A 15,909-nucleotide genomic window follows, 5' to 3' on the forward strand; every position below is an offset into this window, starting at 1 on the left:
TTCAGAGATAAGGTACACTTAGAAATTTGTGAATATTGCTCAGCTCACAGATGACACCAAGTCTGTGTTTGGCAGAAAAGTAGCTTGGAGAAATATATTGAAATCAATAGAAAAGTCATTAAAAGACAAAAGTTTAATACTATGCTTGTGAGAGGAAAATCGAATTAACAAGCAAAGTGGTGAATAATTGGGTAGGCTGTACTACTGAAGAAAAGGACCTGCATCGTTGCAGAGCAGAAATTGAATGCAACAGCAAATTATTCAAAAAAGGGCAAATCTCATCCTGGCGTCCTTCTTATAAGCAGGATGTGGGGTTTAGTTTTTCTGTTTCCCTAAGCTTTGGGTTAAACTACAGCATCTCATTTGGATGTGACACTTGAGAAGCATAGGCAAATTACAGACAGTCCAGAGCCAAACAAGAAGAATAATTCATTTAGAAGCATAATGTTGCGGAAACATTAGAGTGTGCTAGGGTTTTTTGGTCAAAATGGAGAAAATGGAGGTGGGATGAAACAGTGTTACAATGAATAGAAGGTAGGTAAGAAGGTAGTGATTGATTATCATTTATTCTGTTCAGAAAAGGGAAGGAAAAACAATTCAATACATTTGCCAATGATTCAGATTGAACTTCGGTGAAATCTTTTGAATTCTGAAGATACTTAGCTACCTGGGTGGGTTGTGAAGTCTCCAGTTTCTTCTTCAGTCTGTCCATGATGATCTGGATTAACCAGAAACTGAAAATGGACAAAGTGAGCTCTTAAATACCTTCTAGTCTTTCATTATTTTGATTAGTTCTTTGTGTGTGTGCATTTTTTTTTTTATTAAATGTACCAAGGAAGTTATAGACTTCATGTCTGCCCATTTTAAAGTTAATTGCATATCTGGAATATTTTAACCCTGTATCTTTGCTGAAACCTGTCAGTAGCCCTGAAGGGTTAACAATTTTAAAGCTTGTGGAAACCCAAACCAAGATTATGTCTTATTTTAGAAATGGGAAAATACTCCTTGTGAGTACTTCCAAAACTAAATACAAGATGCACGGCTTTAAGAGGTGAAGAAGGCAAATATTTTTCTTTCAACAAATTCTGAAAACTTAAAGTTGTTATGCACCTTGAAGCCCGTATCTCATCCATGAAAGCCATATCCCATTCATCTCCATGAAGACTGTCATAATTTTACAAAACCACAACTATAAGACTATATATGAAACTGTGTTTTCTAGCAGTTACATATTTTCATTGAATTTTTCTAGATGAAAATAACAGCTTTATGAAGTTTTTGAAGTGTTCTTGAGAAACGGCTGAACTGAGATACCAGTTACTCTCTCCTTTAAGGATTTTTGAAACTGCCTATTTATTTAAAACTAATATTCAAGCCATTTTTATAGAAGCATGTTAAAAACTAGTGGTGTGTTTGTGTCCAAGTTAAATGAGTCAGAATCTGGAAAAAATAAAGCTGGCATTGCTTGAGGGTTTTGTTACCAAAAGAAACATGCCCTTCCCTACTGTACTCTTGAACCTGGAAGTACAGATATTCCAGTTCCTACCCACCCTGGCTTATAATGCTGAGTAGTCAGGTTTTTTAATTTTTCTATTTTCTTTTTTTTTTTTTTCCCAAGTCATATGTGTAAGAGAAGTTGACCTTTCAAAGGCGTACACTATTGTTTACACATGCCATAAAAAAGCTGGATAAATGTTTCCTTAGAGTATACTGACCAAGTAATATCATGGACACATACATCTAAATCTGCCACTAGGAGTAGTTTTCGGTGTTTACACCTCCCTTCAGGACTTACATAAAAGCCCTGAAATAAGATGTCCTAAGCTCAAATGTAACTGAAAGCTTCATGATTTTCCCACTTGTTTGACCTCCGGAATTTGTGGTTGATGATACTTTCTCCGTTTGCAGGGATCTCTCGCTGCTGCTTGCCTTTGTAAGTGCGCTGTTTATACTTCCTTCGTGGAAGGAATCATCGTGGCTGCTGTGGGGACTTGTTCTGCTTGTCTATGCAGTCTTTCGAGTGTGGGGCACATGGAGGACAGCCAAGCTGCAAATGTCTCTGCGAAAATACTGTATCCAGCTGGAAGAAACAGTGGCAAATAGCCGAGCTTTTACTAATCTCGTGAGGAAAGCTCTACGACTCATTCAAGAGACTGAAGTAATTTCCAGAGGATTTACCCTGTGAGTCTGTATTTCACTTTATTTAATAGAGATCCATTCAAGCCAGATGTCTTCTAAAATTGTCTTGTTACAGTCTTCCATAACAAGTTAAATTACTGAAAAACATAATACTTCAACCTTTTCATTTATGTAAAATAGTATAATTACCATTCATACTAAAAGTATGAATTCTAACAACTCAGTGTTAAGCCCCTGTAGCCTAAAGAATTGTCTCACTACACTTGTATGCCTTTGAAATCTCCTGCTTTGAAATGAAATACATGAAGAAATGGATTTTGAACCACTGTACGTAACTATTTTGAGAAGTCACTTAGAGGGTTGGTTGTTTGAGGGATTTTCTATCTTTTCTTATTATTATGTAAATAAATTGACCTGCAGGTAATCATTCATATTTTTGAAAACATGATGACAAGAAATCCTTTTTATTTAATAAATAACAGTCTGAAGTGATGAGAGTGTGTTAATGAGCAAAGACCATCAAAAGTCATTTTCCACCTCAAGTAAAGCATACATTGCTCTTTTTTTCTGGCATACAGTTGCCAAGATGTTTAGACTCTTAAGTTATTTACTGCTGGATTTACCTCCTGTCGGCTTAAGAGATGTGAGAGTGTTCCTGGTTATTTTGCTCTTGTAGCTATTTGGTAACTTCTGCTTATTTGCTGCGTGAGAGAACATTAGAACATGTTCAGTGCATGCGATGATCCCAAGGCCAACAGGCCCACTCCTGTGCACTCTCATTGCCATCTGTGCTTTTCCCTTGTAATAGCCTATAGTTAGATATGTACCTTTGCCAGTTGGACTTTAGGTTAAAGGAGGTGGGAAAACACCAACAGCTAAAATCCAGTTGCTTTCTCTCTGATAACATTAAAGAAAATGCCGTGTGTGCACCAAGAAAATGTTTGTTCATGCCAGACCAACTATTCTGCGCTCAGGCACATGTTTTTACATGCAAGCTTGAAAATGTAGAGTTGACATTTTGAATTAATTTTCTAGCTTGAGGTACCTTCTGTGTGCTTCATTGAAGAAATGTTTAATTCTCCCTTTGGAATGCATAAGCATGTCTTCGGTCTGCCTAGCTATGTGGTTTGGTTTGGTCTGTTTTTTTTGCTGAGGAAGCATATAGTTAAGCAATAGACGGTCTTATCTTTGCAAATGGGTTCTTAGAAGAAATTATTGTTAGGGCTTGTCCAAATTACAGATGAGAAAAACATTTGGATTTTTTCCTGGGTTTAAGCAGATGAACTTGTGGTCAATGTCTAAATTGCTGGTGCCTTGTTCTTTTACTATGTGTCTTAGATAACAGATTAACAAAAAACAGACTGGTCTTTAAGCTGATGCTTGGTCTAATAGCCTCTTTACTTAAAACTCTGGCAAGCTTTTCAAAAGACTTTGGAGTATGGATGGAGTGGGAGAAATCTGACTGTGCCAGCATCCTCATTGGAACAACTGTCCGGTACGAGGAAGTCAGTAGTGTGTAGGTTTTCGGTTGGTTTATACTGAAGGAAGTTGCAACTCCAGTGTCCTTTTCTGCATCTGTATTTGCAAGAGACGTTTCTGCATGGGGCACCACGGAATTCTTCACTTCATGTGTAATCCAAAAAACTAGCCACCCCATTTTTTTCTTCCAGAATTTTGCTACAATAAACCTTAGCAGAACAAGGTTTAGTATGTTCTCCTGTAGTAACCTTGTCAAAGTCTTGTTCAGAAAGAGTTACATGCCAATAGAAGTGGTTGCACCCGACAAGTTAATGAGTGCCTTCTTGTGTCATTTTACATCCTTGAAGGGATGGGATTTCAACCAGGTAGCACAGCACACTGTTCAGTGATATGTTTACTGCTGTTTTAACATACTGTTAGCTGAGCATGGGTTGGATTGTGCATTAACCATGTTGTGAATGGAAAGGTACTGAAGCTGACATTTAAATAAGACTGAGTTCAGATTTTGGCTAGCTATGCTTAGCTAAACTCTGATACGGCACGCCCAGGTCTGCAGCTTTGACCTGAAGTTCATTACGTTCCACTGCTCTTTTTGTCTCCCCGTTGCACCATCCGTTGCTCTGTTCTCACAGACTAATTTACATATGCTATATAATATCTATGTTTTTGCTTTATTCTACGCTATTTGTTCCTTGCTGAGTGATATTCGACTGTCTCAGTTAACGTTAAATTATTCATGATGAGGTTTTGGTCAGTTCCCCACTGGTTCACTGGTTTACTGCTACGTGGTAGTGACTACTATATGCTTAATGAATTCAGACATTGTTTTGCCTTCATTCCCCTCCCACCTAAAAAGAAATCCACAACAGCTACTTAGGAAAGGAACTAAGGGCCCTATGAAGCCACTCTTACATTAGCTGCTCTCAAAGGCAGGTGGATATTCTGATTTCAGAGTGGCCTTCAGAAGTGTTTAACGCTGCTGTTGGCATTTCAGATATGTCTGCATGCTACAAGCTTTGTGATGCACAGATATACGGAGACCTCACCAGGGCAATTTGGATTACAGAAATTGTGTAGCCAAGGTAGGGCAGTGCTCTGCTCAGGCAGAATGGCAGTGTTTCTGTCTAACTGCTTCATTTGCAATTAGACAAATGAAACCTGATCACGGGTTACATCTGGAATTTCCACTGGGTAATGAAAGTATGTCCATTGTCTTGCACATTATAGAATGAAGGCTGTAGGAATAGATAATGAAAGGCTGCAGCAGTAAGCAGCAAGTTGTTATTTCCTTGTCTGTCACTGAAATAATAAGCTTTTTTCCAAAATGATCCCTTTTCACTATATTTTAAATTAGAATCAAACTCTACAAACACATATTGGTATTTATTAATGTTTATTAAGGTTTTTATTAATGTGTCTGTATGAGTTTGTTAAAAGTTGAGAGCCCATTTGAAGTCTGGGTTGTGAGATTAATGGAGAAATAAGTCACTCTTCTTTAGAAGTAAAATATTTGGAGCAGTAGGAGAGAGGAAATTCACCCTTAACCTTTCTTTCTTCTTGCTATTTGTGACTGATACACAAAGCTGATAACATTTTGTAAGTCCAATTAAAACATATAGAAGATAAATGGAACATTAGGAAGTTAGGGATATGAAATGTCTGGCACATAGACATTTGTAGCAAATTATACTAATTTAACATTACAGGAATAAAGAAGAATTATTTTATAAAAAACAGTGAAACAAGTCATCCCAGAAGGAAAGCAAATTGCTTTGCTGAATGCTGGCAGTACATACTGTGCAGGAGTTGTGCTATATTTCTTCTCTGTTGGAGCTGGAAATGCTTACCTTGCTGTAGCAGAAATAGATCTCTTTCTCTCTTTTATGGTAGAAGAATTTTACCCCTTTTCTTTGAGCCTGCTTCTGATGGTTCACAAGGGTTTGAGACTACAAACTGATGTGAGAGTTTATCCATAAGCATTTCCAATCGTTACCTTCAAAATCTAGGAAAACATTGGAGATTAGCATCTACTACATTACATGCTGTATTCCCTAGTGAAATGTATGGCAAGACTAGCATTTTAACTTTACATTTAGAAATTTAAATTAACAGTTTGGTTGTATTTTATACGGATTTTAAAGTACTTTATGAGTTGTTATGTAAACCGTTTTAATATCAGTCATGTTTCTGTTGAAGAAATAGAGAAGATTCTGCATGGAGAAGGTTGAAAGAATATAGTGCTTTGCATGAAAAACAATATGTAGTTGCACTTATTTTCTGGAAAAAAAAAACATTTAAAGAAGAAATTTGCATATGAAGAGGTATATGTTGAATATCTGTGTGTTAAAACATCCAAAGCTTAAAGTGCTATTGCAACAGTTTTGTAGCAGAGATAATGTTATGGCCTGTCTACTTTTAGTGTATCATTTTGGAAAACTGGAGAAAACAAACGCCCTTAGAAGTTTTACCTTGGCTAAGATGAGAACAGAATCAAGCTGTCTACTGAGGAATCCTGGGTGCTTATCTAAAATCTTGATTAAATATATCATTGATATGTTGGGAGGGAGGGGGATTGTGCTCTCATAGTTACTGAGTGGTTTGAAAAAGTTTTCTAAGTAATGGAATACGAAATCTGATGTACTGTCTTTTAAAAATACTTTAGGACATCTGTACAGTTGTATCACATTTTACTTTTCAAGTTTGCTTGACAGGGTCAGTGCCGCTTGCCCATTTAATAAAGCTGGACAACATCCTAGTCAGCATCTCATTGGTCTCCGGAAAGCTGTGTATCGATCTGTCAGAGCCAACTTTCGAGCTTCAAGACTGGCTACTCTATACATGCTGAAAAAATATCCTTTTTGTAAAAACCCATGAGTTCAGATATTCCATGTTAACTACCTGTAATTGGTCCAATGTTTAGGATTGGCAAGTCTAGAAACATACACAATCTAATTGCATGTCTAAACAAGGCAAAGGGAAGGAAGTATAGTAAACTGGTTTCAAGTAGTCTTAAAATTTTCGTGGTTCTGCATGAGGTAAGATTCTTAGCACGGAAAACTTTGTCCGGGTTGCTCACACCCACACCTTTGGTATAAGGTCTGAGAATTCGTTTCAGATCCCTTCAGGATTTTGTTTTACAATTCCTCTTAGCCCTCTTTTTCCCTTGCACCAAAATACCCTCTCATCTGAACAGTATGGCCTTTCACTCAACACCCACATGTTCAAGGGTAAGTTGATTTCCTGTTTCAGACAAGCTTGGTGAAACTCTTGATTCCATTAATCAGACACATTAAAGAGGCACATTTGAGAGCAAGGAGTTTCTACTCTGATTCAAAGCAAAACACTGTGTTCAGATTCCATTTTGTGAAATGTCGTCTGTATTTTTTCCGCAAATTGTATATTTTCTTTAATGGCATTGGCATTTCAAGATTTTTGCCTATGCATATTATACTATGTAGGTAATAACAATGTCTTCGTCTTGTGTTATAGCAAAAAATAAAACAGATATATTTCTGATGTGAAAAAAAAAAAAACATGCAAGGAAACAAAAGCTGGTGGTAACACAAGCATTGAAACTCTGATGTGACAAATTACTTGGTTTGTCTTCCTGTAACATAGTATTTGGCTAATATATCTTCCCTGGCAAATGGATGGGTGTGTCGAGTGATGACACATACAAACACAGAGGCACACACAAATCTACAAGTGTGTGCATTCACTTTGAAAGAAATGAGTATCTATTTGCAAAATAATCACTTGTGTAGGGATAGGCATTCTCATTCTGGGCTCAAGACTTCATTCTTGACATTTAAATCCGTCTTTGGAAGATACTTAGGATGGAAGTTCCGTTGTACCAAATTATCACACTGATATCACAGTAGTAAGGGCCAGCAGAATTAAATGGCGAAAAATATATTGAAGTTGCATGCCTATAGGTTCTTTACAAGTGGAAAAAGAAATGTTGTCTTTGTGCGGAACGCAGTGGCTAAAACAGTGGCGGAACATGAGCTGAGATGCAAGCTGGGCCAGCTCTGCAGTGCATGGAAATGAAAAGCAAGGAATTTAAATGTAAGAAATGTGAGTTAAGGACTCCTCCTCCCTACCAGGATAATTAAGAGGAGCTTTAAGTTAGTTCCAAGTTGTATTAGTTTGAATTTTTCCCCACATGTCATGAATGTCTGAAAAAGTTACATGTACTATTTGGACACTGATGGCAAGGAGCATCTTTCAAACAGGTTCCAATGCCTTGTGCAGTTAAGTAGTACTTGTATGATGGAGGGGCCAAAGATTTCTTCATGTCAAAAGCATTCACAGCTGCAACTTGTGACAAATTTAATGCCCTTGTCCGTCATCAGATTGTTAGCACAAATGTGGCCTACAGCAAGGAGAAAGAGAAACTGGAAAGATTAAACAGAGGAATGAGGTGATGAAGTAAAGGAATGTTGATAAGTTAAAGGAAGGGAACTTCCAGCCAGAGTCATGAAATGAGATCTCAATTGACTTTTACAGTTCTTTTTAGTAAGCTCTTCTTTGCACAAAATCAGAAGATTTTCTCTACTTTAACTCCTCTAGGTTATCTGAGAATGAACTAATCAATTGCTATTTGAAATTTGCTTTTTCTGAGTGTTGCGAGATACTTGAATCCAGTAGCACTAATAGTGATTTACACTGCCCACATCAAACCAAAATGCTTTAATTAGAGAAAAAGATATTAGAGAAACATTCCTAATATTTAAAATTACAAATGACATTAATATTGCAAATGACATTAAAACATCCCAAAACATGTGTCCCCTGGTTAGTCATAATACTGTCTAAATAAACATTTTTATTTTACTGGATGTTGCTCTGTATTTTTGTAGCAGAGATGATGTATCTCTTTATTTACACAAGTGAAAGACTTAATTATTTTGCTTAGAACAATTTTCAGTACGAATTTAGTATGTGAATCGCCTCAAGGGCAATAAACCTGGAATCTTCCCATCTCATATACTAAGGGTCAAAGCTTAGTTCCATTTTAACTGATCCTTCTTTGTGGCCATTTTCTCTCTGCAGAATAAGGAAGCAGTAATTTCTTAAGAGTGTGAGCAAATACATAGGACGGGCTCTGCTTTGAGCCGCGGAGTATGCATTTCATGGGAACATTTACATGCATATATAAATGGGGAACAAACTTCCACATTACAGTTTGCTTTCCTTGGTTGGCAGCATTCAGTTGGTACTGCTAGATGGGCTTGATGCTTATCATTCAACAACAGTGGTGAGCTTTTAATTCCAGAGTTTGATTCTGTGTGATGTCCAGTGATCAAAATAAGGTGTAGTCTGTAACTGAGCCTCCTGAGTGTTATAGTGGGTACAAAAGGGTGATAATGTGAAGTATGCCCTGTTTTCCTTCATCCTTATGGTTTTTTATAATGACCCTAGAAATCTGAGATTGAAATTCATAATGCAGCAAAGTTAATTGTTGCCTTCATGATATGAGAAACATGTCTTGAACTGAGATGTCTATTATTATGTATAATGGTTAAAGTAATATAGAAAATGGTATTAAATTAACTAATGTAGTAAAAGGTATACTTTAAGTTAACCTTTCATTTAAAATATTGTTCTATATTCAGAACTAAATAGAAACATCTGTAGCTGAACTATTTCTCCAGCTTATATTTTATATATATTTTATATTTCCCAGAATATCCCTTACTAAATTAATTTGCAACAAGATCAATTTACTTGTTTATGGCTTAATAAGGGATGATAATTTTCTCTATGCTGCATTTATATGTACTTAACAAAATCAGCTGAACAGCCTCTTACAGGAACTGTTTCCTAAGACAGATTGCGTGTATGTAGTGTTTAGTCAAAAGTGTTCAGAAATAAGCAAAAATCTGTTTCAGTGCGGCATTTTTCTTCCCAGAGAAAGTCATTTCGGTGAATGATGCTGTACAGACATACATTTAGGCTAAATTCTACTGTGAATTTTCGTACTTAAGTTGTTTTAAATCTAGACCTTTAAAACTGTACAGTAAAGCAGAGGAATGTTCTATCTTAAAAACATTTATGGATTTATATCCCATTTTGTCAATAAATGCAAACTACAAAGCTTATTGTTGCTTTATTTTACACTGCCTTGAGAGGGGTTTTTTGTTAGTAATCTTAAGTACGTTGCTAAACATATACTTTAATGTATTTGATTATTTCTGAGATAAGCATGAAGTTCATACTTTGAATCAGTAAGACTAATCCTATTGGAAGCCAAAGGGAAGCTACTTTGAACTTAGCTATTTGCTTTATGTGTACCGTCAAGAAAGACAAGGAAGAAATGTACTTGCGGGACTAAGCTGGTAACTATTGGGCTGTCTTAATAACTGGCCAACCTAAGTATTAATCTTAATCGTAGACATAAATGAGTGACTAAGTAAAAAAAAAATTAGTAAATACACCTTAAATGTTAAGGGATGTATTGATCCATGCTAATCCATTAAAAGCAGATGTTCTAGCCATCAGTATTATTTCTCCTACAAAAATATCTGCAGGAAATTAGGCTTTTATAATAATGTATATCTCAAATGTGTTAGAGGGAAATCTGTCTGGTGAGTCTGTTCTAGAGAATTAAAAATCTTAATTCACAGTTTTTTTCATGGCAATACAGATGAACATGCTATGTTGTTATCACTCACTTATGTAAGGCTAGGCGTTCAGCATATTTGCTTGCTGCTAGTGTGCTTCTTTGTAGTTAGGCTCCTTCAGCGAGTAGAATAAATTAACACTGCCCTAATTAAAATTCGTTCCCATGTAAGATAGAAAAAAAACGTGATTATACTTTAGCCTAACACCAGGTGTCTGTATCAAACTCGGTGGACCAGTAATATTTCATGAGATGGAAAGTCATATCCTTACATTTACTGTCAGGTGCTCACAGAAATAATTCCACATTTTCTTCTGCTGTTCTTATTCTGAGTTGTTCATGTCAGGAAGAGTTCGTTGCTCAAAATCATAGAAGAAAAAGCAAAGGGGAGAAAAGAAAAGAGTATTTTTCATATAATATGATATAGCAGGATGTAATGGCTGAAAGCTTAAGCTAGAAATTAGACATTTTGGGTTAAGTATTTACAGGATGTTTTGCAGTTCAGTCACATCTAGCTCAAGAAATTTCTGCACTATTCACCTTCGAATTGCGTAACAAGTAAATAATTCAGTCAGCGTTCTAGTTGCCTGAGATTATATACTTAAGAGCCTCGTGGATTCATCAAAACAAGACTCTATGATTTATTCACTGATTTAATGATGTTTGAGCTGGATAGAGGAGGTTTTGTAGCTTATGGTAATGGGTGGTGTTAATAATTTCAGCTGCTGCGAGATGGTGTGATACTCCATTTCCGTTGAACTGTATTGATAGTCAGGACCTGGGAGTTGGACCATATAAACTTAAACAGCATTAATTTTATTGTAAATATAACATGTCATTCTCTGATGGCAAGGCATGAACAGACATGAGACAGCGGTATTTAAATCTGAATGATATCTTACCTCATAAAGGTGGAATGGATATAAAATACATTCTGTGTCTTTGAGCTCAGGGAAACTTGCAAATTTCCTCTGGTAAAATTTTTTTTTCCTTCTGCTCTAAAAATGTAGTTATTGCATCGTGAGATGTTGGAAGAATACATAACTTTAAACTTGGCAAAGAGAAAGCGCACACAAGAAAACAGTAAGCTAAACAAAAAGCACTACCCTCTTTGGGTCATAAAAGTCCAAATGAGAAATCCGGGATGCTGGAAGGTCTGAGTAAAGGTGCCTGGAAACGTTTTAGTGTGATAAGGAGAGATGGGAAGGAGCTCTTTTTCAGGGACTGTAGTGACAGGACGGGGGGTAATGGTTTTAAGGTGAGAGAATGGAGATTTAGATTAGATATTAGGAAGAAATGTTTTACTACAAGGGTGATGAAGCACTGGACCAGGTTGTCCAGAGAAGTTGTGGATGCCCCATCCTTGGTGGTATTCAAGGCCAGGTTGGATGAGCAGCCTGGTCTGGTGGGAGGTGTCTCTGCCTGTGGTAGGGGGGTTGGAACTGGGTGGGCTTTAAAGTCACTTCCAACCCAAACCATTCTATGAGTCTGTGATTCTTTGCTGCCCAGCTGGTTCATCACCTGCTTTGCTCATCCCATCCTGCCCAGTGAGCAAGTGAGAAATATAAAAGAGCAGCTTGGATTTCTCAGGATATTGTGAGGCCTTCCTGTTGTATTTTTAGATGGGAATGTGCTTTTGAAGAGCAAGCTGCTAATACTAAATTGTTAAATACAGAGGCACTTCAGTGTTCTTGCTGTTCTGTAGGTAGATAAAACAGGTCTTCTGGCAGAGGTTAGGTATTCACTGTACAGATATTTTATTCTGGATGTGTCAGTTTATTATTAAGTAGCTTTGCATCTTCTTCCAAGCTAATAAGGAATGTAAGTTAAACAGATGATAAAAGTATTTTCATGGAGACAGAAAAATTTAACTAATGTATGCTTTAACAGAAAATGCTAGCTCTAAAAATACTTGCATTTTGGAGCAAAGCACACGAAGGAGATGTGCTTGTATATATGATGTATGTGTTTAAACTTTCTAAAGGTGTAGTCCTTAGGAAGCTTGTAGGGGCATGGGGTCAATTCCTTTTTTTATCTAACACGTAGAATTGGGAATGGAAGGGCTACAAAAGAGGAAGGCAAGGCAGAAGGTGCGGGAGTTCACTGGGAATGCCTAGCTAAGACATAACATCTTTTGTCAAACCACACATTCCCTGGAATTTTTTTTAGCATGACTTAGAAATTCGTGTGTCCAAACTGCTTCTTATGGTGTTCATGCTGTTGGAAATGTCCTATTGTGGAAAAAGATTAACAAGGAATATAATTAGGCTCTGAGATAACTGGTCCTGAGGGGTTTTGACCTAACTTCACTCCCTGGTGGAGTTACCTTGCTCATTCCATGTGCTCCATCTGCTGGGCATGCTATCAGGTTAACTTAGGATAGACACCATGTTTATGTGAGGCAACAGCTGGTGGCAACAATGTGTTGTGTTACTGAGTGCTTTGCATTGCAGGTTTTTGTCTGCATTCATTCATTTGGAGAACCTTTAATAGGCTCCTTTCTTCCTGGACTCGGGAGAAATTAAGGAGAAATGTAGTTATTTGATTAGAGCCTGGACACCCAGTGTTGCTGTTTCTTTATTTTATGCAGTGTTTTTTGACTCAAGTGGTAAAATTTTTCATGGGCAAATCACTGTTACAAGTTCAATCCTATGAGAACTTAGCAGATAGAAAATTTAGGAGTGAAGCTGGGTGGTACTTGTAGCTTCATCAGAAAACACAGTAGTTGGACAGGAGACAGGTACTTCTGATCAGCTTTATGTGCCCCATATATATATATATAAAACATAGGCTACCTTTGAAACTTAAAATTGCACAATTGTTCTCCTCTTTCCTTTGTTAAATATATGATCGCTGGCTTAAAATTGACATGAGATACTTCTTGGAAACTTAATCATAGAATGTTTTGGGTTGGAAGGGACCTTAAAGATCATCCAGTTCCAACCCCCCTGCCATGGGCAGGGACACCTTCCACCAGAGCAGGTTGCTTATGGCCTCATCCAACCTGGCCTTGAACACCACCAGAGATGGGGCATCCATGACCTCTCTGGCAACCTGTTCCTGTGCCTCACCACCCTTAGACTGAGAAATGCCTTCCTAGTATCTAATCTAAATGTCTTCTCTTTCAGCCTAAAACTTACCTTCGTCCTGTCACTGCACTCCCTGATAAAGAGCACCTTCCCAGCTTTCCTGTAGGCCCCCTTCAAGTACTGGAAGGCTGCTGTAAGCTCTTCCTGGTGTCTCTTATCTTTACTATTTAAAGATAAGATATTTTCCTCACTAGAAAGGGATACAAGGATTTCTCATCAGTCTCCTTTGTTTCTTTTCTTTTTATTTGTATTTAGATGAGGGTGTTTTATCAATGTCTTCTCTCCCATCCTTCTAAAAGCCTTTAAAACTTGTGCTCTGAAAAAGCATAGCAAAACATTTGCTTAAACAGGATTCAGGTGGATGTGGGTGAAATATTTGTGCTTTCATACACATTGCCAGAAATAAGAAACCTTATTAGGTGTTTTTTCCTTTTCTGTGCATTTAATGCAAAAGTTTCTTTGTTAACCACCTTAACTCCTGCTAAACCTACCCTCTAAACTCAGAGAGTGACAACGTGACCAGCTACATCTGTGTAGTCCCCTTTAAGGAGCTGGGTCTGGGACTGAGTGAAGAGCAGGTCTCTGAAGAAGAGGCACATAACCTAACTGATGGCTTCAGCTTGCCTGCGCTCAAGGTAATCTCTCCTAGAAGAACATACACATCCTGGTGAAAATGTCTTTCAGTTGTCATGAAGCCCTGTGGCTTCATTGAAACCAGTCAACAGTAATACAGTCAACTGAGGGAGAGATGTAATCGGTCTGATATCATGCATTTCTACAGTTATTGGCCTTTAGGTGATTTCTTCTTGCTCGTAGCTGCAGAGAAGTTGCACAATGCAACATTAGGGTTTTTTTCTGCAAATCATGGGAATTCAATGTTTTATAATCAGCTTGATCAATCTCCTTATGAAACGTGATTTTTTGCTCTCTGATTTCGCTTGATCCCAGCTGAATAAAATAATTTCCAGGTTTGTAGTTACATTGTTTTTAGCTAATCTTGTCTTTTTCAGCTGATCTCTTGCTTGAATGAAAAGAGGACATCTGAAGATATAAATTAGTTGTAATTACCAAAGGGAATAGCTGCATTTAATTACATGGAGGAGTGGAAATCATAAGCTTGGACCCCTGCTGCCATGAAATAGTGTGGTTCTTTGATCTTTGAAAAATATTTAACCAAACAGAATGACAAGTATATAATGGCCTTTTTATCTAGTTTGGTTTGAGATGTTAAGTGTTTTTAATTTGCATGAGTAAACGTTTGCAGTTGGAAAGATCTAATTTGAATGCAAGCTTTCCACACTCTAATGGTTCTCTACTGAGGCAGTTCCCTTTTAATTTTTTTTTTAATGGAAAAAATTTAAATGGAAAATTGTGTGACTTCTGTGTTTTTACAGGGTTGGCTCTTGTTGCATTTTATTCACTTAATTCCTGGACCTTGATTTCTTTTGTTCTAACAGTAAATGTTACCAGTAATAGTGGTTGCTAAGCTTTGAGGCTTTGTCTAATTGGTTGCAAGCTAACAGCTACATCATATGTGAGCTTTTGGGACTTTTAGTCTTGGTTTTTCATTAGCTGAAGTTCTAATTGCAACCATGCAAGCCCACTTATTTACCCACTTCTTTTTAAGTGCAAGAAGCCAGTCAGAGTTGCCCAAGCTTGTAAGCTAACTCTTTGTTTACCTGCAATTTACAGTAATTTCACTGAAATCTGATTTAGTTAGACTGGTTGGGATGCTTTCTGGGTAAAGCTAAGCTCACAACTTCTAAATTTCAGTTTACCTTAACTGGTAACAGACAGTGATGTAGGCTGGGTGTGGTGTAGTTGAACCAAGCTAAAGGAAAATAAATCAGTCCTAAACAGATTCCTGCTTAGATAACAAAATAGATATCCTTAGATATCCTTGAGCCATACTTGTGTTGCAAGCCCTGGCTTTATATGCAGTTTTCTTCAAGGTTTGTGTTTTTGTTCTTTTTTTTTTTTAATTTGAGAGAACTTTCCATTATATTAAAATGCAGGTAGAACACATATATCCAGATCTAGTTAATATATTAATTTTCATTCAAGCTCTGTCTAGACCATATGACAAATACAGCCTGTGTATTTTGGATACCCTGTCCTTGAACTACACCAGTTTAAAGAGTGAAAATTTTTGGTTTGAAATTAAATACTAGTCCAAGCTGAAGAGAGCCAGTTGGATGTTTGGGGTGAAGTTTAAATGCCAGTATAAATCATCAAAAGTCATTAGCAGAACAAGCTATTTGCAATTTCCTTTTCTGTCATCGTTGTGCCCTTTTCAGGTAGGTTTTGGATTGTTATTATCTGTTCCTCAAGTTCACTGCTTTCACGTGCTACTTTTTCACTGCTTTTGTCTTATGTCTGGTGGAAAGGATTGGTCTTATTTTGTGGTTATTATAGCGTGAGCTCTTGACTTTCTGTCCAGGATGCCACACCCTCAGGGACACTTGGGTGATTGCTGCCCATTTGTTTGCTTTTTATTTTAGCACCCAACCACTGTCTTGCACACGTTCCCCAAATTAATTTCATAGCATTGTATGTTCTTGCTTCTCATAGCCATCT

General features: G+C 37.2%; 1 protein-coding gene across 5 annotated transcripts in view; it reads left to right on the plus strand.

The window, feature by feature from the left end:
- Window positions 1–15,909, plus strand: part of VEZT (vezatin, adherens junctions transmembrane protein) — a 57,505-nt gene that overhangs the window by 27,729 nt on the left and 13,867 nt on the right. For 3 of the 5 annotated variants that reach the window (XM_054058395.1, XM_054058366.1, XM_054058387.1), the window contains 3 exons: window positions 1,909–2,181; window positions 6,318–6,467; window positions 13,820–13,967. In XM_054058395.1, coding sequence (XP_053914370.1) covers window positions 1,909–2,181; window positions 6,318–6,467; window positions 13,820–13,967 — 571 coding nt within the window. The remainder of the gene's footprint in view (window positions 1–1,908; window positions 2,182–6,317; window positions 6,468–13,819; window positions 13,968–15,909) is intronic. The other 2 variants (XM_054058404.1, XM_054058376.1) reach the window with 1 other exon arrangement.

Source organism: Cuculus canorus, chromosome 1 (assembly GCF_017976375.1).
Source record: "Cuculus canorus isolate bCucCan1 chromosome 1, bCucCan1.pri, whole genome shotgun sequence".
Taxonomy (NCBI): domain Eukaryota; kingdom Metazoa; phylum Chordata; class Aves; order Cuculiformes; family Cuculidae; genus Cuculus; species Cuculus canorus.